Genomic DNA, 24523 nt, shown 5'->3' on the forward strand with positions numbered 1-24523 from the left:
TATTTCCACACAGCTGCTCACTTGGGCAGTGCCCTTCTGAGCATGTCTTTGAAATGCTAATTTACTGGCTGAACAACTGTTCTGCTGCTCTTTGGCCTCAAATATTCTGAGACTTTCACATTGGGTAACCCTGAGAGAGAAAGGAGTGCCAGTCACTTAGCTGCTTTGACTCCAGTGACTGGCTGGATCAGAAGAGAGAAAGCAAATTCTGTCCCTAGCCTCAAGCTTCAAGGAACCACCAGAAGTCCTTAAATTTAGCATTATTAAAATGTACCAAACTGGAAAGAAATGATAAAAATGAATGATTCATCGTTCCTAATTCAGATTCCCTTAAAGTATCTATTTAATTTCAGTGACATAGTTTATATTTGTCTTTATCCATTAAATATTATGTTGAGTTAGCAGGTAATTGGATCCATCCTCTAGCTCATTTTCCATAAACAGAATCAGCCCAAATGTTTGTCACTAGTGATGTTGTTAATTTTTTTTTGTTTTTGTTATACTACAGAAAGAGCTGAAACTGCTGAGATTGGGAAATTTTATTCATTTCAATTTTACAAATTTCTGCTTAGACATTATGTAGAGATTAAAAACTTATGTTCCAGACTAAATTCATCCCAAAATGTTTTTTTTTTTGTTTTACTCTTAGTTCTAGTATTGTTTATGTTGACTTTAAATTTAAGCTGATGTATAAAAATTAGATTTCAGCCTTCTCTAAGTAAACAAGATCCTGGTTATATATTCCCAATAGCAAGAAGATATCATATAATGTTTATCTCATAATATAAATTAAAAGCTTTCCAAATTGAATTCTATTTTAATGATCTCTGGCTGGTCATTGGGCCCAAGTGCAATGGCTGTTTCTGCTAATATGTTAGACACAAGGAAGGGCCAGATATATAGTACAAGGGTTTAAGTGCTTGCCTTGCTTAAATTGACCCTTAGCAGCTAGCACCACAATAAGGTCTCTAAGCACTGTCAAGAGTTTCCTAAACACCAAACTAGAAAAAGGCCTTGAATATCACTGATTGTAGGCGACCTCAGTCAAAACAAAATTATTTTTTTCAAAAGAACAAGCAGACAAGATTTTTGGTGAGAAAATACAGTTACTCTGAACATGAGATGAGAATTAGGTAACTACTAAAAGTCACGTACAACAACTACAAAGTTGTTAAGAGAGATACATAAAAATATATATTGTATTGGATGGGGTAGAAGGGAAATACACAAAGGAAGATTGCACTCCTTTGGCTACCTGGCCTCATTTCTGGTTTGTTCCCAGTATGACTCATTCAGTACTTACTCCATTTCAATCCATCAAGTGTTTTAAACTTTCTAATAAATTTTGCATCAGGTCCCTCTTTATTTTATAAGCACAGCCACAATTCAGACCTATGATGCTTATCCTCTTTGATTTCTTAGCATTTAATTTCTGATTCCCACAAATGTATCCTTCACACAGCTCTCATCAAAGAGCTATCAAAAATGCAAGCCAAACCACATCTCTTACCAATTTAAAAGTTATTATTGACTTTTTTATAAGTTGGACTATGCTTGAGAATAAATTAAAGGACATTTTACATTATGTATGCTTGGGTTTACCTTCAAGTATTATGAATTAATGGGTCATTGTGGGAACTAGAACTACCTTTTAGACCATAGTAACCCCAAATTATTATGCAGTAGATAATCTATCTTAAGTAAACTCTGAGCTCCATAGCCATGTCTCTTTCAGTCCTTCAGTTTATTTTCTGTACCCACCCTTCAAATTAATACTCCAATCAAATTCCAACAAGAACCTAGTCATAGATTGTGCATTAATTTTACTTTCCTAATTTGTGATTCTCTCACAAATTTAACACCCTCACTATTTCAAGTCCCATCTTTTTGTGATGCTGGGATCATAGCAGAAAAAATATGAAAATGTGTGAAAAAGTCAGAAAATATGGAATTGAAACATGTAAGATTTAAACAGCATGGCTGTTCAATGAGAAAAGAAGGGATGAGAAGGCTAGAATAATAGGATGCATATTTGAGCTAAACAGAAAGTAAAATTGTTATGAGTAATTTGTGAAGCCATATTTTTAAGTTACCAACAAAAAGCCTATTGGCCCAAGTAAATACACCAAAGCATAGTGAGACAATTTATTTCTGCCCAATGGTAGTGTCAGATGCATTTGGTAAGCTGTAAACTGTCTACAGGAAACAGGTCCCAGAATACAAGCAATTGTTTCATAATAATTATCATAATACTCTTCCTGTTCAGCACTCTCTTTAAATCAGAACAATTAAAATGCAAAAAGAATTATGTTTTGCAGTTGCTAAATGATCTTTTAATATCACTATGATGATGTAGCTTTGATTATTTCAGTAACAGTGGTTCTCCACACTGGCCTGTGCTGCTTACTTTAAATGATTCGTGGGCTGAGGCTCACATTCTTTCCCTTGAGATTTTACACCATAGTCAAACAGACTTCACTATTAGTCTTTTGCCTTCATATTCAGCCAAGAGTTTTGTTTGATCTAATTAGTCCTGCTTCCTCATAAAATTCTAAACAATCTCACACCCTACTAGAAGATAGTTATGCTCTCCATGCATTTCTTTCCAGAAACTTGTTATGCCTCTTTGTCAATACAAACTCAAAAGATAGTATTCTTTAAATTTTCTCATGTATGCCAGAAATTTGAACTACAATCAAAATGTAAGTCACTCCGATCAACCCTTACATAAAGGCTTTTTAATTTGCTGGCATCATGGCTTATACATGTTAATTCTATGCAACAAAGCTACTTGTAAAAATTTGGTGTTGTGCATGATGGTTCTTAATGGTACAAAGTATAATCAAACCCTAGTTCAGAGAGACTATCAAATTTATAACTTTTCCAGTTTTGTTTTTCTCTATGAAACTAGTATCATTTGTAGATACCCCAATTCATCAATGTTTCTTTACAAACTCCTTTATGATATTTCCATCAATTCTATCAATTGACTAATTCTTTTCCTCTACATTTTGAAGATGTGCTGCTCTAAATCAGGTTCACTGTGCAATGAGAATATCCCAAAGCTAATAAATTATTCATCTGTCAGGAGTTTGCAATTGAAAGTGGCACTAACAGCTAAGTACCTGAAGCACCCCCAAAAGACACAGATCACAGTAACATGCAAAGCCTTTCTTGCATAAATTCTAAAGGTTAAGCACTATTAAACACTTCGTTATCAAGAGATGTGCTCCTTGAACTTATTTATTCTAATTAATCTGTTCTCAATAAACATTAGTAACAATGCAAATAGCTAAAGAGGATAATCAAATATGTTGCTGTCCTTTAACTAACATCACCTGATTAAAATATGGCCCACTGCTGATAAATATTCTCCACCACCTAATATCAGTGGAGAAATTATACCTGAATGAGTTCAAAGTCCAGGATTGTTGGGATTTGTTCATGTGGTAGAGTACATGCTTTGCATATGTGAGGGCCTAGGTTAGAGCCCAGGTGCACACAAAGGACCACTCGGTACATCTCCTCAAATCTAGCTCTTCAAACCACTACCACCAGGAATGACCTCCAGAGAACAATAAAAAGATCAACTCAACTCGAGCACACTTCACATATGTGTATGTAAATAAAAATTTATAAGCACACGGTCACTACTATTTATTACTTTTCTGTGCTTTCTTCTTACAATGTCTAAGCTGTAGAGTCTGATGACACTTCATATCATAAATCGTAGACCAAAAATACTTATATATGGAGATTCACAGAAAACACTGACAATCTCTAGTTACAAGTGGAAAATTTGCATTAGTTTAGAATTTTAGCATTTAGATAGGACTTATTTGACATCTATCTATGTATTATCTTTGCAAAAATGAATGTCTATTTAATATTTGTTATCTTGAACACAAGGGCTGCAGCTTTCGAGAAGGAAAATAATAAATCTAAAGCATCACAATTTTTCCTCAGGCTTGGAGATACTTCACTTTGATAACCACAATCACTAAGCGTTTCAGATATTTATTGCTGCCTCAAATCACCTTTAAATTTGCTTATGGTAGGGGCCAGTGAGGTGGCGCTAGAGGTAAGGTGTCTGCCTTGCAAGCGCTACCCAAGGAAGGATCATGGTTCAATCCCCCGGCATCCCATATGGCCCCCCCAAGCCAGGGGCAGTTTCTGAGCTCTTAGCCAGGAGTAATCCCTGAGCATCAAATGGGTGTGGCCCAAAAAACTTAAAAAAAAATTGCTTATGGCATGAGTCAGAGAATACAGCAGGTAGGAAATTTTCCTTGCACGTGACTGACCTGAGTTTGATCCCTGGCATCTATCTTAAATGTGCTTGAGCCCACCAAAAGTAATCCCTTAGCATTGTTCAGTGTGGCCCAAAACTCAACACTTTTTTTTTGTTTGTTTACAACAGAGATATCTTTCTTTTTGTTTGTTTGTTTGTTTTTTGGGCCACATCCGTTTGACACTCAGGGGTTACTCCTGGCTATGCGCTTAGAAATCACCCCTGGCTTGGGGGGACCATATGGGACGCCTGGGGGATCGAACCGTTGTCTGTCCTATGCTAGCGCTTGCAAGGGAGACACCTTACCTTTAGCGCCACCTTCCCGGCCCCAGATATCCTTCTTTATACAAGATTTTTCTACATTGTATCCAGCTGGGAACTAATTCTTTTTATTCAAGAAGCTGGACTCTGGATAGGAAGTTAAGATAGCATCACTAACATATCTGGCTATTCTTCTGGTACAGGAAGAAGCCACATAAAATGTGTGAGCATTTTGGTCTTCTTTGGGTTACAATAGCTGCATGGCTGGACATCTTTTAATGACTCAAGTTGCAACACAAGAAAGCAAAAGTTTCTAGACTTCTCTGGATTAGATCTAGCGTGGATATAGCATCTCTATAGCGTTTCCACTGCAGCATTTAACTTGTGAAAGCAAATCAAGGGAAATATGGTGAAGGGGAGAGGAAAAGCACTCTGCTTTGAGAGGAGCTGTAACATTATTTTGGCCATGGTTTTCTATCTTTCACATTGAGTCACAGTATCATAATGTCATGATTACAGTGACAAATCTTGAAGGCAGATCTTACCATAGTAATTTAAAATCAAATTGGCACATAGGAGACTAATGAAAAATTAAAAAAAAAAAACTCTTTAGAAAGAAGCACTAGCTGTACAAAATGCAAAGTCCCAAACTGATAGTAAATTGCATATAAAGCAAACTCCCAAACTCCCAAAAGAAACACCTTTGCTCCTTTCCTTAATTCTGGTCTTTCTCCTTCCCTCTCTCTCCCTCTCTTCCACTGTATGTGCCTGTATGTTCAATTGAAATGGAAAATCTTTTGAAAAGCCATTCAATGATTCTCTTTAACTGTATATTATACAGTATCATAAATATAACAAAATTATCATTTTGTTATATATGTAACAACATTTTTCCTCCATGACTCTTCATTTCCATGCTAATTTTTTATTAGTTAGGATCCTGGAGAACATCACTAAATATGCATTGCTGTGTGTAGAATCATATTATTCTGGCTATGGAGCATTTTGGTTTTTGTGCCTGCTTCTTTTTTATTTTTTAACTTTTCTTCCTGCTACCTGGACAAGAAATAAAGAGAAGTGAGTTCTAAATACCTTTGTATTATATTTCTGATTCCCTGATCAAAGGTACACTGTCTACATTGAGTGTATTCAGGAACATGGTAGATTAAATTTATTAAGTCATAAATTATTACAAAAGGGGAAGGGGAGGGTTTAGCATTAGTATGAAAATGATTTAAACTATATTTTTGATGGGCAAAAGGACACAAAGGTGATTGGGGATAACCACAGTCCAAAGTGCTGGGATGTTGCCTCTTGTTCCATGCTTGAGGGTCACAAAAGATGGTTCTCAGAGCCTGGGATCATATGAGACTAAAATTAAGCTACTATTATTCCATGGAAGACAAGCGTCTGATCCCTATACTCTCTCTCTAGATCCTGGAAGTACATTTTATTTCTAAAAGAAAATGAAGTTGTATATTTCAGCAAATTAATATGTAGAAAATACAGTTATTATAATAAATACCAAAATATTTGTAAAGTGCTCACTTTGTGAAAGGCACAATGTTAAGCACCTTTTAGTGTCTAATACTTATCTTACACAATCCTAGAATCACCATCCAATACTCCAGAAATCTAATGGAGACATAAAGAATTTAAGCAATATTCCTAGTATTAAATAGAAATTAAACAGAAATATAATCTAGTTTTCCTAATTTGCAATAGTAGATTTCAAAATTACCTTTTATTTTCCTTAAAAAATAAATCTAAATACCTAAACAAATTAAATTACAATAGAATCAAGAGACTCAAACTATAATAAGCTAAACACAAAAGGGACCTTTTATACTAGCAGTCCAGAATGCTAAGGATGGAGGTATGGGATGCTGGGAACTATGGTAGAGGGAGGTCAACACTGGTGGTGGGAGTGGCCCTAATTAACTATCACTATATGCCCCCCCAAAAAACTGTAAAAGACTTATAATTCACATTGGTCTCAATAAAAACTTTTTAATTTTCTTTTATTTTATTGATAAAGTTTCAGCCTTCAAAACTTGAGAAATTAGAAGAGCATTATGTATATGCCTCCATTGGGACATTCTAGTACAAAGTTTAAAAACCAAGATTCTCTACACAGGGTTATTTTGCCACACCCACAGCCCACAGAAGACATACAATAATAATTAAAGAAATCTCAGTTGTGACAATGAAAGCGTATGCGGTAGAGGCAGGAAGTTATTACAAATCCTCTGACACTTAGGAAAACTCACACAACAAAACAGCCCAGCACACAACATCAGTAGTTGCAAGCTTATGAAAACTGAGCCGCACAGATGGTATAAATATGGCATGAAAGGGTTTCAATGGGAGTTCAACATCAAATTATAATACAGATGTATGCTATGAATTTTTGTTTATTTTTTCTTGATATCCTAGGGAATATATTGTTCAATTACTTAATATGAATATGCTCATGATAGAGAAAATGCTAGATAGTTGACTTCTGCTTATGTCTGGTATTTCTATAAAAGCAATGGGTTGAAAACAAATCATTCCTGAATATCTGTCATAGACCAGATGGTCAGAGAACTCTTCATATAAGAGCCTATTTAACCCTTAAAGAATTGTGAGAGAGCTCTACCAACTCCTAAAAAGGAATGGGAAAACCATTTCAGATGAGCAAATTGCATTGCTAACAACATGTCCTATTTTAGCAGGAAAGTACATTTAAATTATAGTTGAATAATCATCATTTTACTTACCCTACTGCCTACTGGGTTTCAAATAAAATATGTTAAATATGTTAAACTACTAAAGATGTTTTCTCAAAATGGAAGAGACTTAGTAGGAAATGCTTTATTAAAATTCGATCAACTATACAGGGAATACAACCTAAGAATCGCTTAAGAATACTCCTGCAGGGGCCAGAGCAAGTGGGTTGGTTCAATCCAAATAATTTATATATGTTATTATAATTCTATAAATTACATATTTATAGAGACAAAGTTCTATAAATTATAGAACAAAGTATATAATTCAATTTTCATAGATAATATCCCAAATAAATATTTCCCTATATATAGCAATCCAATCCCTTACCAGGAATATAGTGCCATATTGGCCTGCCCCTACCTGTCTCTCATACTTCTCTTTTCCTCAGAATACTGCCACCTCCACTAATATCTCTCTCCTTTGTGCCTCTCTCTCATCCCACTAATTCTCTCTCTTTCCCCTCCACCAACCCACTATCTTTGCTTTATGCCTCCCTTCCACTTTACCTGTACTACTCATCTCCATCTCCCATGACCCAGTTCTACTATGTCACTAAAATAGAAATTGTATAACAATAGGGCCTGACTGGTTTTAAACATAGAAGTACATTTTTATTGATTTGGGGGCCAGACCCTGCAATGCTCAAGCTTACCTGGCCAGGAGTCAGAAATAATTCCTGGTGGTTTGGGGAATGATATAAGATGACAATATTCTAACCAGGGTCAGTTACATACAAGCATCCTAAACACTGTGCTATCTCTCCAGGCATTTGCAATTTTTTTATTACTTTGAATGTTTTGATTTTTATTTGATTGAAATGATGTTATAGAATTTCTTGTCATCATCTTGAAAACTCTCTACCTTATAACTAAAATCGGGAGCCAGAGCAGTGGCGCAAGCAATAGGGCATTTTGCCTTGTACACACTAACCTAGGAAGGACATCAGTTTGATCCTCTGGCGTCCCATATGGTCCCCTAAACCAAGAGTGATTTCTGAGCACATAGCCAGAAGTTACCCCCGAACAAGACCAGGTGTGGCCCAAGAACCCCCCCCCCAAATAAGACACTAAGACTCATTAAGGAACTCCGATTAACCTAGTTCCAAAGCATTAAACAGCCACAAAAGATAGTGTCATTGTTTTTAACACAAATTTCATCTTACCACTCCTCAGACTGTTCTAGAGATAAATAGCAAGATACTGAACAAATTCTATGAAGTGTGATTTGTTTATTTGTTTAGCCCTTATCAAATTTGGAAACTGGGATTTAGTCACAATAATTATTTCAATCCCTAGAAAATAACAACCTAGACCATACATAAGACTGTTCTTTCTTAGAACTAAACATTACTTTCAGAAGTAGTTTAATTAACTTTCTCAATAGTAGCTCAAAGATCATTTGCCAAAAAGTATGCATTTGACCATATATTACAAAATTACAAATTTTTTATAAATATGTTGATATAAAAATCGTCAAAATTTCTAATTTAGGGGTTCGGAGCAGTGGCATAAGCCATAAGGCATCTTCTGCCTTGAATGTGCTAGCCTAGGACAGACCGAGGGTCGATCCCCCAGTGTCACATGTGGTCCCCCAAGCCATGAGCAATTCCTGTTTGTTTTTGTTTGTTTGTTTTTTGGGCCACACCCGGCAGTGCTCAGGGGTTTCTCCTGGCTCTACACTCAGAAATCGCTCCCAGCAAGCATAGGGGACCATATGGGATGCCGGGATTTGAACCACTGTCCTCCTGCAAGCAAGGCAAATGCTCCACCTCCATGCTATCTCTCAGGCCCCCAGGAGTGATTTCTGAATGCATAGCCATGAGAAACCCCTGAGCATCACTGGGTGTGGCTGAAAAAAATTTCTAATTTAGATGATATGCCAATATTTATCTAAATGTTTTGTTAATAGACTTCATATTGTAATATTTTATTATTGTATAACTGAGTTAAGGCTATATGAAACATACTTATGTTGGTTTATATAATATTTGTTGTTGTTGTTTTGGGGCCACATCCTGCAGTGCTCAGGGGTTCTCCTGGCTCTGTGCTCAGAAACCACTCCTGGCATGCTAGGGAGACCATCTGGGATGCCTGGGGTCAAATCCTGGTTTGTCCCGGGTCAACAGCTTCAAAGGCAAATGCCCTACCTTTGTGTTGTCACTCCAGGCCCATATTTTTTTTAGCCCATTTTAATTCTGAAGTCATTTTATAGTAAAAATGAAAAAAACCCTCCTTTAAAAAACAGTCTTATTGCTTATTGATACAAATAAAGCACAAAGGCTTTGATTTTCTTTTTTTACAATACTTATCTCAGAAATAGTAAAATTTGAGAGTCTGTGAAATATTTATCCCCTGAAATTTCAACACTTGGTAGAGATAGAGTGCTGGAATATTTTGTGTCTGATAACTTACAGGAAAATTTTCTGAATCTGTGTCTAAAATAAGACTAACCAAAAATAAAAAAGTCAATGGGATAATGAATACTAACAGATAATGAATACTAACTAAACATAATACTTTAAATCTAGAAGTGAGGCAAATGACAAAAAGCATAAGAGCAACTAACATTTAATATAGTTTACAAACATATTATCATTATGATAACCCTATCAAGTGTCTGCTATGTTAGTGGCAAGAATCATAAAAATATCTTTTTTTTTTTTTTGCTCATGGTCAGAATAACTACACAGCACAAGCAAAATCTGAACATTGGTATTCCTATTCCTGAGTTTATAGTATTAATAAACTTATCATGCCTGGAGATATGGAGAAAACATTGAATTTTAAAGGTGGGGATTCCAAGATAGTTTAGGACTATATTGTTTTTATTTTCCTACCAGTTAGCTAAAACTTTTTAGAGAGTAGATGTTAGGAAAATATATCTGTACAAATACACTGATTCTCATGTATGATGCATAGATAAGTAAAACTAAAGCAAATTGAGGGAAACAAAAAACACAAAATTCTATCTTAGAGAACTTAATTGTACCCAGTCACTAGAACTTTTTGATTATTTTTAGGTGGAAGTTGGTTGGAAGTTTTCTGGATTAACAGACACATAGCCAGGAAGACATCCCATACAAATTAAGCTTATCTGAAATGAGTCAGTAATACAGTGACTACCAATAAAAATTAAGGAAAATAAGAAAGTAGAGGAAAGAAATGAGAAGCAATATAATTAATCAAGTACCACTAGGCTATTAGGGATAACAAGAAGTAAACAAAAAGATTCCAGATCTTATTCTATCCTTTGAGCTTTAAGCTTCATCACAAACAGAGATCAGAGATAAGAAATATGTCATAACTGCAGATTTAGGGGGGAAAGGAAGTCCCTCTGCACTAATAAAATGCTTTGAAGTGTAGACATTTGTTGATTTTGTGACATATTCTTAACCTTACTAGGTAAGTACAGCTCTACTGGGAGCAATTAATTCAGAAAGCTACAGAAAACTCCACAATGAGACTAAAAGATCAGTAAGATAGCTGGAATACTTTCCTGACTGCAGACAGCTGGATATTGCTAATTTAGCTACTTTAGAGTTAAGAAGGGAGGAGGGAAAAGGGAGTATGGAGGGGGAAAGACTATTATTTGGCTACACCTTTGTAAATTTGGGGAGAAAATGAAAACAAGCTTTGCAATAAGTAAGACAACTCAACTGGCTTTCTTGTTTTATGTCTAATGAAACATGTTGGTCTATTCCTAGAAAACTAGCAGACTCATTTTCCAGTAGTATACACTAAATGAAGCCTACCAAATAACTGGCTTAGTGGTAAATAATTTATCACTGTTATTTATATAGTTTTATAAAGATATTATTCATATTGTACAGTTCATGTACATTAAGAGTATGATTCAATGACATTGAATAAACTTAGAATAAATCTAATAAATTCAGAGCAACCTAAATCCATAATAATCTAATCATATATCATTTGACTACATTAGTATCAATCATTCCCTTTGAAAAGATAAACTTGGAGTGGTTTGTGATATAAAATAAATATCCAATATTCAGAAACCAAAATGAAAGCAAGATATTTTAGTAAGATAATAGTTTTCTCCATGGAATGTGATCTAACTACTTAACTTTCACTAGCACTTAAAAGTGATTTACAGCAGGGAAAATAAGTAATTTCTTCAAAAGGCTGCTTTCTAATTTAATCATGCTCTTTTTTTTTTTTTGCGAAGACAAAAGTCTAACCATATTAAAAAGCATTACTCTTGGGCCGGAGCGATAGCACAGCAGTAGGGTGTTTGCTTTGCATGTGGCTGACCCAGAACAGACCTGAGTTCAATACCCGGCCTCCCATATGGTCTCCCATGCCAGGAATGATTTCTGTGCATATAGCTAGGAGTAATTAAACCCTGAGCATAAAAAGCATTATTCTTCCTATAGGTTCGTTCCCTTACATCCTCACCTACATGGACCACTGGCCTAGAGAGTACCATAGTGTTTAGAATAAATCTCTTATCTTCAATCTCCGAGCATCTCCAGAATATACAACCAGAATATACAACAAAACAGAAATGTGGAAACACTTTCATTATCCATTTTATATATTCAAATCCATTTAAATAATTCTGAGAGGAACTTTAGTAAAGCTTGACTATAACAGATACACTTTAAATTTTTGAAGTTAATTTTCTGGGAAAAGTGGTTTAGGAATCTCTTTTATACCAAAATTAATACAGAAGCAAGTGGAAACAATAACATAGCACCTGGTTTTCTGAAAACAAGTACTGATAATATGGAGGACAATTAAAAGAATTTTAGCACATAATTTTAGTAGGTATAAAAATTGTTAAAAAATTTTACTGAAAGTATATTCGCTCTAGAATTACACTTACATGATGTGATCTAAATTCATTGCAATCTGTATAAACAGTATCACTGAATTTATATCATTCAGATAACTTTAGAAATCTGGTTGACTTTGACATGAGGAGAAACTATTCTAGTGTTTAGATTTAAGTCACATTTGACTTGGCCTTCAAAAAATAGTTCAACCATGTACATACACATTTGAGAAAAAACCCTGATAATTTTGAATATTCTAGATCTAGGAATGAAAAGAAATAAGACCTTGAACACATCTAGTCTTTTGTAGTAATGATCTTTAGATTATTTTAAACTGGCAAGAAAAGAAACTATAATTTTCTGCTAAAAATTGATCACAATTTTTCAACCTAGGTTTGAACTAAGGATTGTAAGAGGTTTCCTGGTTAATATACCACCACATCTCACACTTTGCTATGTCATTTCACACAGAACAGTATAATCCCGACTTCTAGACTCTGACTTAATCATTTCAAAAGACAGTGAGTTAAATATTTTTCTTTTTTTTTTGTTTTTTGTTTTTTTTTCCGGCCACACCCTTTTGTTGCTCAGGGGTTACTCCTAGCTAAGTGCTCAGAAATCACCCCTGGCTTGGGGGGACCATATGGGATGCAGGGGGATCAAACTGCGGTGCTGATCCTTGGCTAGCGCTTGAAGGCAAACACCTTACCTCTAGTGCCACCTTGCCAGCCCTGAGTTAAATATTTTTATATTCAATTAGCATGGCATACCAGAAAGTCTTCTTTCTGTTTCCACCCCATATTGTCCTCTTTTTCACATACACAAAAATTATTTTAATTATTTTCAAAGTTCTCAAATGACTGTGATAAACCATTAAACCATTACAGTTTTAAATGTAACTCCTTATCTCTTAAGAAAAATCAAATTAGGAATAACAGAAATATAGTTAAAGAGCTAGTAAAAGCATAGAGAAAAATAATTAAGGACCAAAATATAGAAGACTAAGCAATTTTATCTTCACATGATAAAGAAATAAAATTTTCCCCAGTTGAGGGGCCGGGAAGGTGGTGCTTGAGGTAAGGTGTCTGCCTTGCATGCGCTAGCGTAGAACGGACCACGGTTCAAACCCATGGCGTCCCATATGGTCCCCCCAAGCCAGGGGCAATTTCTGAGCACATACCCAGGAGTAACCCCTGAGCGTCAAACAGGTGTGGCCCAAAAAACAAAAAAAAAACAAAAAAAAATTTCCCCAGTTGCACTTATATCTTAATATTTTGTCACTGCTTTAAAAAAAGGCAAGGGACAAATTTAACAAGCTATACTCAAGATTTTATTTTTAGAATATTTCTTTAAATAATCTTAATGATTATATACATATCTCCAAATCTACCATTCCATTTCATAAGCCTAGTAAGTTACTAAAAAACATAATTTCTTCCTTTAAAATGAACTTTACAAGCACTGGAAGAGGCCAAAGGAAGAGTACAGCAGGTAGGCATTGCTAATGGCTGACCAGAGTTTGATCCTCAGCAATCCATATATTCCACTAAGCACTGCTAGAACTGATTTCTTGAGTTCAGAGCCATAGCCATATGCTCTAAGCATAGCAGGTATCCTAGAAAGGCCTCTTTAGAAAACCCAAGCTGTCTTGGAAGCTTTTGGGCAAATTCTAATCAAAATGCAATTAATATGTCAGGTCCAAGATGACACTGGATCCTTTTCTTCAAAATTTTCTTAATATGAATCAGATTTAATCTCACTAAAATAGTGGATTACATTAGTCATAATCTAATGACTGCAGATGTTATACATTTTAATAGTGCCATGGGATCAACTCCTTGGAAGATAGGCCAACATGCACATACAATGAACTATTAGGAAGAAACATAGAGGGAATATAAGGCAGAAACAGGCATTCCTCCTGTACCAGGTCTCCCAAAAGACAGGACACATGGGAGAGGGAGCATATGTAAACAAGGTAGAGCAAATGACTTCCTAAGTATGCAAGATACACAATCTCATTAATTGGCAAGCTAATTGATCACAATCTCGGTTTCATAAATTGAGTTTAATAATGCAAAGTTTTTTTGGTGTCTCTGCCACAGCATTCTCCTCACACTTCCACCCCCTTCATCCAGCCACAAAGTTGTCAGTTCTGCTTGATTTGTTTGAATACTGTACTTGACGACAGCTGTCGGAAACAGTACATTAGAACAGCTGCTATGACAGCTACAAGGGGCTTGGAAGTTTAATTGGGCTCAATGTGACATTGCACATTTTTCCAAACATAGAAATATCCACAAAACTAAGGAAGTTTCAGAAGGGTCTGACCAATATTTACTTTCTGGCAACAACAACTGTTTAACCCCAGTTGAAACTGTACCACAGGTCTCCTATCTTTGCCACTGGGCTGGCTAGCATATTAAAAGAAAGCCAAACAGTAAAAACTGTTAGATGCACAAGAAAAGGGGCATTAAGTGAAAGAGGAAATAGTAAGGAAGTCACGTCACTAATCTCTCTCAAAGGCTGGCTGGTAGCCAGGGAGGATACCACAGTGTTTCAGGATTTACTTCCAAAGGAACCATATTCAGAGTACTGGAGCCTAATGCCAAGCGCAAACAAAACCACTCATTATGGTCACAGACCCCCAGAGAAAGAGAGAATGGCTTACTCTCAGCATCCGCTTGGAGAAAGAAAGCAAGGAGCAGCAGCAGTGGTCTGGCTACGTGCACCATCCTGCAGCTTGGCAGCAGCGTGAGCTGACGGCTTGGAATCACTGCCTCTAAAGCCACAGTGTGTCTCTTGGATCTGAAATTTCAGCTGGAACACTTTCAGAGCCTGTGAATGGTGAGGCAGAGAAAAGAAAGAGAAGAAAACACAAAGATATTTAGATCTCTTACTGGTTTCCCTGGTTCTAACACAATCACCATCAGAAACACAATCCATTGTAAATACACAAACAATTGTCGATGTAAGGCTTGGATTTGTAAACTGTAGCCATCCTAACATATTTTGTTTCCATTTTCAGGCCGTATAAAAGCCAATCACCTTGAATTTCACTGATTTCTTATGCCACCTCTTGGGCAACACACTATGACAGAAAACTGTCACTTCTTATGAAATATTACATGAATCCATAGAAGGAAGAAAGCACATCAATGTTCTTAGAAAGATTTAAGAGGAGCTCCACTGTGCAGGATAAAAGTCTATTATTGACAGAATAATGGATGTTGCTTTCTTAGCATTAAGTAAAATGACAGAGCTAATTCAACTTTTCAGCTAAATAGCAGTGGTTAAATTCTGTATTTTAGTGAATTTAGCTTCTTCCCTAAAGAGCCTTGACATTGAATTCTAGTTTGGGTTCAATAAGTCAAAAGAGTAGCTACCAAAAGCCCTTTTAATAGTATTTTACTATAACTCCTGAGAAAGCATTTAACTTACACAAAATTAACTAACCACAAACTATTTTTAGAGAGCCTACTTTGTACAAGACATGAGAGTTGTCAACCTCACCATAAATGTTACAAAGTAAAAACATGAGTCTAATTTAATAAGCGAATACTGCCAAGAAGGAAAATCAAATTGTGACAGAAAGATAAGATCAGGAGTGGAGGAGTCATGAAAAGCAGCATTTCGAACTAAACTTTGTATTCTCTATATAATATTAACAAGAAAGGCATTCTGGAAATTCAATGCAGAGGTGGACTGTTAGAAAAGAACTTTGGAAGAAGGTGAGTGGTGTGGTTTGGCTAAGCCTGGGTTTTCCAACCACCTACATGCATCAGAACTACAGGAAAGGCTTGTTAAAACAGATCAGCATGCCTAGAGTTTGTGGGTCATTGGGTGTGCTAAGGAGTTCAGGAACTGGCCTTTCTAGCATGGCTATGGTTGCTGCTGATACAACTGCTCCATAGACTTCACACAAACTACTGGGTTCCTGTGACAGATTTATTAAAATATCAAAAAAAGAAATTTAAAAGACAAGGCATAAAAGAATATTCAGGGTTTACAAATTAGTTCTTGGAGAACCACGGGTGCCAATCTATGTCAATCATGGTTTTTAGCAACATAAAGAGAGCTATGTAATGTGTTGGAGCAGAGGATTCAGATGGAACTAGGTCTGGGGAAGATTAACTAGCATCTGAATGTGGAATGATTGAGAGAATGTTATTTTCTAAATAACAGCGAAGTTCCATAGCAAAAGTCCCAGGCAAAAAGTAAACACAGACTATGAGAGTGATGGTCCTAAAAGGAATGGAAAAGAAGGGAGTATATGACTGGCTCCAAATAATATGAAATATGACTCTTCAGGTGACACATCATGTGTCACCTGAGGAGTCATATATATATATATAGCTCATATACATATGACATATATATAACATATATATAACACAGCTACTTATAGTGCGAGCTCTTAAACAACAAAACAAAGCAAAACAAAAATAAAACAAAAGAACTGATATTGAATCTTCTCATTTGCTCTACCAGTTGCGATTGAGAATTCTTTTGAAAAGAAAAAATAAACATGAAAGCAAAACTCTCTATCCTTGAATCTTATACATATTTCAAACTCATATAAAATCCTTGACAGAAAATACTAGTTATATCCAGAAATAACCCAATCCACTAAAATAACTTGAATTTCAAGAGTATTAAGAGTATTACAATGAAGCTACTATAATGTGTGTTCTCTGAAACTAAGCCTGAGCATGAGAAGAAGAAAAAAATTAAGATATTATCTTTTTCATTACTATGCATGAGTGGTTTGCAAGCAGGAAAGATAAAACTGAAAGAAAAAGGGAAATCATTCTAATTACCATTCTACCAGATAGGCTATTTCTTTTTAAAAGATTTGTATGGTTTGAAAAAGCAATCTGTACACTGAAACAAATTTACTTGAAAACCAAAAGTTATCTAGTTCCTCCCAATCAGCTACTGATATCATTTATCTGCAAAACAACTTATCAAACAGTTTGAAGCTATGGAGTGTTTAAATTCTGCAAGCTTCATAGGAAATGTGCTTAAAGAATCAGATACTCTGCTTCCCTTTTCCCTTCACCACTCCCAGCCTCATGCCAGCATTTTCAATGACAGCAGAGTCCAGGAGGCATCAGTCCTGTCAGACTCAATTTGTTTCTGTGCAAGTGTATCAGAGCCAACTGCTACATAATGACTTCTTGGGATCAGAAATGGAGACACATGTATGAAATGCTCTCTGAGGAAAAAGGTGAATTGGTGTTTTCTCCTACAGGACTGAAGTGTTACAGGAAGATAAAATGATCTCCAAAGCTACAAATGTTACCTCCGCACTTGGAGCAGTGATACAATCTGGAATTCTTTCCAGATAAGAGCAAATAGATAAGAGCATACATATTTATGCTTGAAGGTGCTCTGCCCTTGGCCAAGATTTTACAAAAGATCAAAGGTGTGAAGATAACAGTCTAGATGTTCCTTCCAGCCAATCTCCTTGCAGAATTTTGTTTATTACATAGAAATTTAACCAAAAGGGAAATGCAGATCAGTAAAGTGAAATTTATATTTTGAAACAAAAATGGAAGATACATTTTGATAAAAAAAAAAAAAAACAAAAAAAAAACAAACACAAAAACACTCACAGTGACAATTAAGCAGATGACTGACTAACACAGGTAATATCCATTAGTCTACAAAGTGGTCAAACACACTGCAAGATAAAAAAAAAAAAGGCTCAGATAAAATTCCACACTTGGGAGCAGTGGAAGGGGTTTTCGAGTTATTTTTTATAATTTAATTTTAATAATACAGAAATTTTTCTATATTTGTCCAAATTTGCTTTTCATCTTAGATAGTCCTTCCCCCCCCCCCATATTTTGCCTTTATGTTTTTATCAGTGGAGAACTGAACATCCAGCTGAGTTTAAATCAAAAACATTTTAAGTTCTGCTTTATGTTGCTTATAGTATCAAGATCTTTAAAGGTAATTTTGTTGGCTTCAAATTAGTCAGAAAAAGATGTAATCAATGCCTAACTTTAACAGTTTACTAAAATCTGTTGGCTTTTTCTGGGGGAAGGGGGGTTTCACAGTCAGCAGTTTTCAAGTTCTACTATACTAGGAGACAAAACTGGGAGTCTAAGCACAAAGTATATGTTTCAACCCCTTGAATTACCTCGTTTGCTCCACAATATCTACTTTTGTTAAACTTATGAATGATTAGAGATACTAAATGTAATGTAGTCCATGTATGCAAAAGAATATGAAATAGAGCCCTGTAATTTATACTTGCTTAAAACCTTAAACAAATCACTAATTAAAGTGATCACATACAGCTGACAATTTCACAACTCTTTTTTTCTTCAATTATTTTCTATAATAAATGTATCCAAATTTAAACTAATATAAAAGTTGGCACAATTATTGTTGCTGTAGGTATTACTAGCTAGTATTTATTTCTACAGATTACATTATGGTAATAAAAACTAGGCAAAATGGAGCTTTACTTTTTGTAAAATCCCTTAAAGAAAAGGGTGATTTTCAATTTTAAAATGTACAACATGACCATGAAACATTTTGTTATATCAGAAAGTAGTGAAGCTTTCAGAAACTAGGAACTACTAGGCTCTATTGAAGGGGGAAAAATAAAGAAGTGCCAACTAGATAGTACAGGGTGTAACACACTTGCCTTACATACAACCAAAATGGACTGATACCCAGAACCAAACATGACCACTGAGCTATTCCAGGAGTGATTGCTAACCAGAGAATGAGGAATAAGACCGAAGCACTGTCAGGAGTGACTACAAAATTAAAAAAAATAAATACATTCTAAAAAGCATCCAAAATAATGAGGTTTGTATCAGTCAAGAAACGAAAAGCTGAAAGGCAGAAAGAATAACTGCAATAAATCAAAACTTATTCTATTAAAATTCATGAGTTCATAGATTTAATAAATAGGTTTCAATTATATTGGTCACCACATGAGGGAAAAGTTCAAGAATATTTTAAGTATCAAATAATTATTATGAAAAAAAAGAGTAAAAGAAAATAATTTTTATTTTTTTATATTTCTATAAAAACTTAAAAATCTGTACTCATGGGCCTGAAAGACAGCATGGAGGTAAGGCATTTGCCTTTCATGCAGAAGGACTGTGGTTCGAATTCCAGCATCCCATATGGGCCCCCCGTGCCTGCCGGGGCGATTTCTGAGCATAGAGCCAGGAGTAAAACCCTGAGCACTGCTAGGTATGACCCAAAAACAAAACAAAACAAAAACAAAAAACAAAACAAAAACAAAAAACAAAACAAACGAACAAACAAACAAAAAACCTGTACTCACTAAATAACAAGATATCATTACTTATTTCTAAATATTTTGCTTCCTTCTGTTTTGTAACAATTCATCCTCCACTCAATTTAGAAGTAAAATGATGGTAGTGATCATAAACTGTTGCGATTACTATGTAGGAGGAAGTTCCAAAATGCTGTGCATTGTTGTTATCAAACTCCCAAACCAATCAGGCCTCTACAACTGGACTAAACAGGTTTCCAATTACTAAAAAGAAGTAACAATTTATACTAAAGATGTGTTACCAAGAAATTCCAATTTGTGAAACAGAAAATGCTGCTTGGTCTAAAGTAATGAGTGGAGGAACCTGGTATCAGAGCAAGCCTGTTAGAAACATCAGACTGTGCCATAAAAATTCCCTGTGTCCTCAGCGCCTAGTTAGAACACAAGGACATGAGGAGAGGAAAAAAAAATCAGTTTGTCAGTCATTCATAAACTCTTCCCATGAGAAGAAAGCTCTAAATATTTTACCAGGACCTGTTACAGAAATACTCTTATTTAGTGCTGTCCAACATATGCATCTGTGGGCTAGATAGAATAGTTTTTATAAACTACAAAACTGGCACTTAAAACACACATGAATGCAACTTCCGAGTAAATGAAATGGTCTAGGAAGTAAACATCTTGTTTTATTTTAATTAAGTTTACTTTAAGTTTAAAAAACCATTATGTGGCTAGTGGCTCCCCTGATGGACAGTGCAGACAACTGTTATTCGTCTCAACAGCATTGCACAGCACAACTGGAAACAGTTGAATTTTCTCAGTAACCCACACAGGCAAGGAAGTCGGTGTAGTTTCTGTTGTAACTAGTGACTGGAGTCTAAATTTCACTGTATTATGGGATAAATCCCTTTAACCATTGGATCATTCACTTCCCCATCTCTTCCCCTACATTGTCACTACCCTTCTCCAAATCGTTTCATGTTAGCAAATTATAAAAAGCAAAAGAAGAATCAAGAAGTGCTCAAGTGGCCAAATAGATAGCAAGTTATTAAAAAGAAAAGTTTGTTATCTTAGAGTATCAGAATATTGAAAGTCAGTTTTTTTGGACGTAATAGAAATGGGAACTTCTGATAGCAAAAACACAGGAGAAATAAGTGTACGTAGGTGATCACAAATACAGGAATGAATGACTTTACAGCATACACTGTAATGATCAATAGGGAAAACTCATTTGTCAATGTGCCAAAAGTCTTAAAGCTTTTGATGGCAAACACTAATGAAAAAAAAAGGGCAACAGAAGATCACTAAGTAAATTTAAAAAAATGCAACAGATCAGTAAGTAAATTAAACTGTAAAAATAACTATAAATTTACTAAATATCCAGATACATATATATAAATGTAAAGAATATAGGACTTATTTTTGAAATTGAAATCTTTCACTATATTCCTTTATCTTAAGGCACATATTAAAAAATTCAATTTTTAAGCTTATGACTTAGCTTTTGTCTTAGCCTATGACTAGGTAGGCTAAGATACCAAGTATCAGTTCAGATACCACATATCAGTAAGTAAACACAAAATACCTGGAAAAGTCAAAGAATATCTAACAAAAACTGAAGAGTAAAATGATACTATCTACATAAATGCACAACAAACCTTTGATAACAAATCATTTTGTAAGTAAAATTTACTTGCCAAATTAATATAAATTTGTCTCAGATTTTAAAGCATTCTACATTTTAAAGACAAATATACATTCATCAACAGAAAAATGACATTGATAAATAATATCACTCCTTTTGGAAGTAAAATTGAGTTACATCATGAGAAATTAACATATAAGATGAGGTACTCACATAATATATATGCTTCCCCCAACCATAAATAGAACTATAATTCTGATTTATAAAGTAGAGAAACTTTAGAAATTTTTTAATTTCCATAGTATCTCCAATATAGCTTTATGACATTACTGAAAAATGACATTGGAGAAATTTTTGCTACTGGATCCACTGCTTATTCCATTCTGCCAAAAAAAAAAAAAAAAAGTAATAATTTGAGGGTGGTTAAATTAGGATTTACAATCAGAGGTGTTTAGGGCTTTCTCCTAGCTCTGCATTTCGGCATTATCTAGTGGTACTTGGGAGAGCATACAGTGTATAAAGATAAACCTAGATCAATTGCAAGCAAAGTAAATACCTTACCCATTCACTATTGTATCTCCCCAGCCAGCCCCAAATATTTTAAAGTTATAAACAATCAATCTAATTAGCTAAAATATAACCAACCCAATCACTTCTCACCCAAAGAGCAAAAACATGATTTCAATATTTTTTCATTTCAAAACTAATACTGAACCATAGTTTCTAATCCACTATCTTATTTTCCTTTTAATTACCTTAAAAAGTTTGTTCATTTATAAAACATGCAAAATGCTTTAACATATTTAACTGTAAAAATATAGGAAGATGAAGGAATTTTAATTGTCTTTATGTCCACTTTACCATGATTATTTGTTAAAATGTAAACCTAATATTTGCTGCCGTAAAAAGTAATTTTTATATATTCATATTTATTTGTTTTGAGTCCACGTTCTTTTCTTTTCTTTTTTTTTATTTAAACACCTTGATTACACACATGATTGTGTTTGGGTTTCAGTCATGTAAAGTCCACGTTCTTGATGCTTAGTGATTAATTTTGGTTGTTTGTTTTAGAATTAAACCTGACAAGAATCCAGGGTCCATTTCTGGTATCCTGAATTAAATCCAATTGGTCCTCATACAAGGCAAACACAATAACAAGTGAAATTTTAAAATTAATTTTGTAGAGAACTTAGCATAATCACTACCTTTGGCATTGCTTCCTCTTAAGTTATTTTTAAAATAAAATAAAGGTGGTTGTTGTTTTTCTTTTTCTCTCTTTGATTTTGACCACACCCAGCTTATGGTTTTGTGGTCTGGGATCACTATAGGCAGAGGAACAAAGATAGTGCTGAGGATGAAATCCAGGCCATCAGCTTCTAACAAAATGCATTGACCTTTCTCCGACACCATTATGATTTTAACGTAGCCCCACATGTTTGAGCTGGAATTGTCCTACAGGTTCACATATTAATCGTGTGCTCTATCAAATCAATCAAAGTATCTCCATAATTCTCAGAGTCCTTTCAATTTCTTTTAATACTTGATAAGTAGGGTTGCACAGAAACTATTTCTGCCTACTAACAGGAAGTTTTACTTATTGCTCCATCTGGACAGTGATCAAAGCTCTTGCCCCTTCCCCAGGAAACATCTGGCAATATCTGGAGGCAATTTTTCTGTCTCAACATAAGGAGAATATAGAAATAATAGATGCTACTATATATCCTACCATTGGTCAGATATTCCACATAAGGAATAGTTCAACTCAATTACCAAAGTGCCAAGGTTGGGATATATTGTCCTAGTTCACTGCTGTCAAGGAAAATTTTAAAGTTAAAAAAAATATGTGATCTTCAAGCCTTGTTCCTCATAAATAGGTTTCTAAACCCACTTTTAGGTGTTTCCCATGCAGCTTAGTACATAAACTCAAAACAGATTTGTATTTCTGGCAAGAAAGTCAAAACACTATGAATGACTCCCAAATTACACTTTTTTTGTTCTAAACTAGAACTGAAGTTGGCTTGCCTTATGGGGAGTTCAATTCACAGGCTTAAATGGCATAAATATTGTCACCAATTAAAAGAATGAATCTGTTCAATGGGGCAGACACTGCATTGAGGTCTGTCAGTGAATAGACAGATGTGATTAGACAAATAGATTGTTCCAATCCCTCATGATGGCAGCTTAGTGCTTCTATGAGGAACAGCCTGAGAAAGATTGTTCTGTTCCAAGGAATGTTCTTGCAAGTCACTGCCATCTAAAGAGACAGAAAGTGGAATGGTGAGAAACCATCAGACATAAAATTCTGTAAAATGTGAAATTAGAAAAATATTCATTTTCCAAGTGTCATCCTAGTGACTAATCCTGAAATCTCTGAATGTCTGTTAACAAAGAATACAGCAAAGGACTTAGGTTTTGTGTAGAGAAACCATGTGGTTATTAAGCTAAGCAGAACCAGATGCCTGTGAGATAGCACAGCATGGAAGGTGCTTGCCTTGCACACAAAATGGGCTTGATTCCCCTGAACCCCATTCGGTCTCCTATCCTCAGCAGGAGTAATCACTGAGCAGGAAACCCAAAGTTAGTCCTGAGTACCAAAAAAAGCCAAAATAAAACAAATATATGTACATAAATTAACTGAACTTTATCTGAAAGAATATTAACTACTATATATACTTTACCCTCCTCTAGCTGGCACTGCATTCAAATTTATTTCAGCTCTATTGTTCTCTTTTATGAGGAGTGTCAGGAGGCCATTATGAAAGTGCCTGAAGGGCCATCTGATACTAGTGGTCAAAACTCAAGCCTTGAACATATAATATATGTGCTCCATCCATTTGAGCTATCTCTCCAGCCCAGACATTTTCTTTATTGTTAGTATCTTTTTCATATCTACCCAGCTATTAGACTGAAACCATAAATTTATTTTTAAAAGAGAGAAAACTATATACCCTCTTGGATTACACTCATTTAAAAAATAATAAACAATGTTAAAGGACATAATGGAATTAATAACTCAGTATATACATCTGGTTACTCTCAGAAGATTTAGACCCATATCAGCTTTCTTTCTTGTATATCATTCTGCTAATATTTCTAACTAATCTAATGAACATAGCTATTTTAGAAGTGGTTCTGTTTAAGAATTGTTAACAATAAGCAACATAAAGTTCTCCTTTACAATGGGCAGATAAACAGTAATAGTCTCAAAAGTTTGGATACAGGAAGAAAGTATGAGAAACCCCAATAAATAAAATAATTTGAAAATAACTATATTAGTGTAAAATTAATTCTGAATTGAAAATTTATCCTATGAGTCAACAATTCTCCAAAAGTTCAATATTTAACTCAATAACCCAATATAATGAACTCAAGTTTCATGGTGTCAGGGAGTTTATAAATATGCTTGGAAGTAAATATGAAAACCACAAATAGATTAGATTCTTGTACATTAGTAATTGAATTGACATTCATAAACATATTTATATAACCTTA

General features: G+C 34.8%; 1 protein-coding gene across 3 annotated transcripts in view; it reads right to left on the reverse strand.

The window, feature by feature from the left end:
- Positions 1-24523, reverse strand: part of PTPRD (protein tyrosine phosphatase receptor type D) — a 1813832-nt gene that overhangs the window by 442785 nt on the left and 1346524 nt on the right. For all 3 annotated transcript variants that reach the window (XM_049770278.1, XM_049770286.1, XM_049770270.1), the window contains exon 8: positions 14791-14957. In XM_049770278.1, coding sequence (XP_049626235.1) covers positions 14791-14854 — 64 coding nt within the window. In that variant the 5' untranslated portion in view covers positions 14855-14957. The remainder of the gene's footprint in view (positions 1-14790; positions 14958-24523) is intronic.

This window comes from Suncus etruscus, chromosome 1 (assembly GCF_024139225.1).
Source record: "Suncus etruscus isolate mSunEtr1 chromosome 1, mSunEtr1.pri.cur, whole genome shotgun sequence".
Taxonomy (NCBI): Eukaryota; Metazoa; Chordata; class Mammalia; order Eulipotyphla; family Soricidae; genus Suncus; species Suncus etruscus.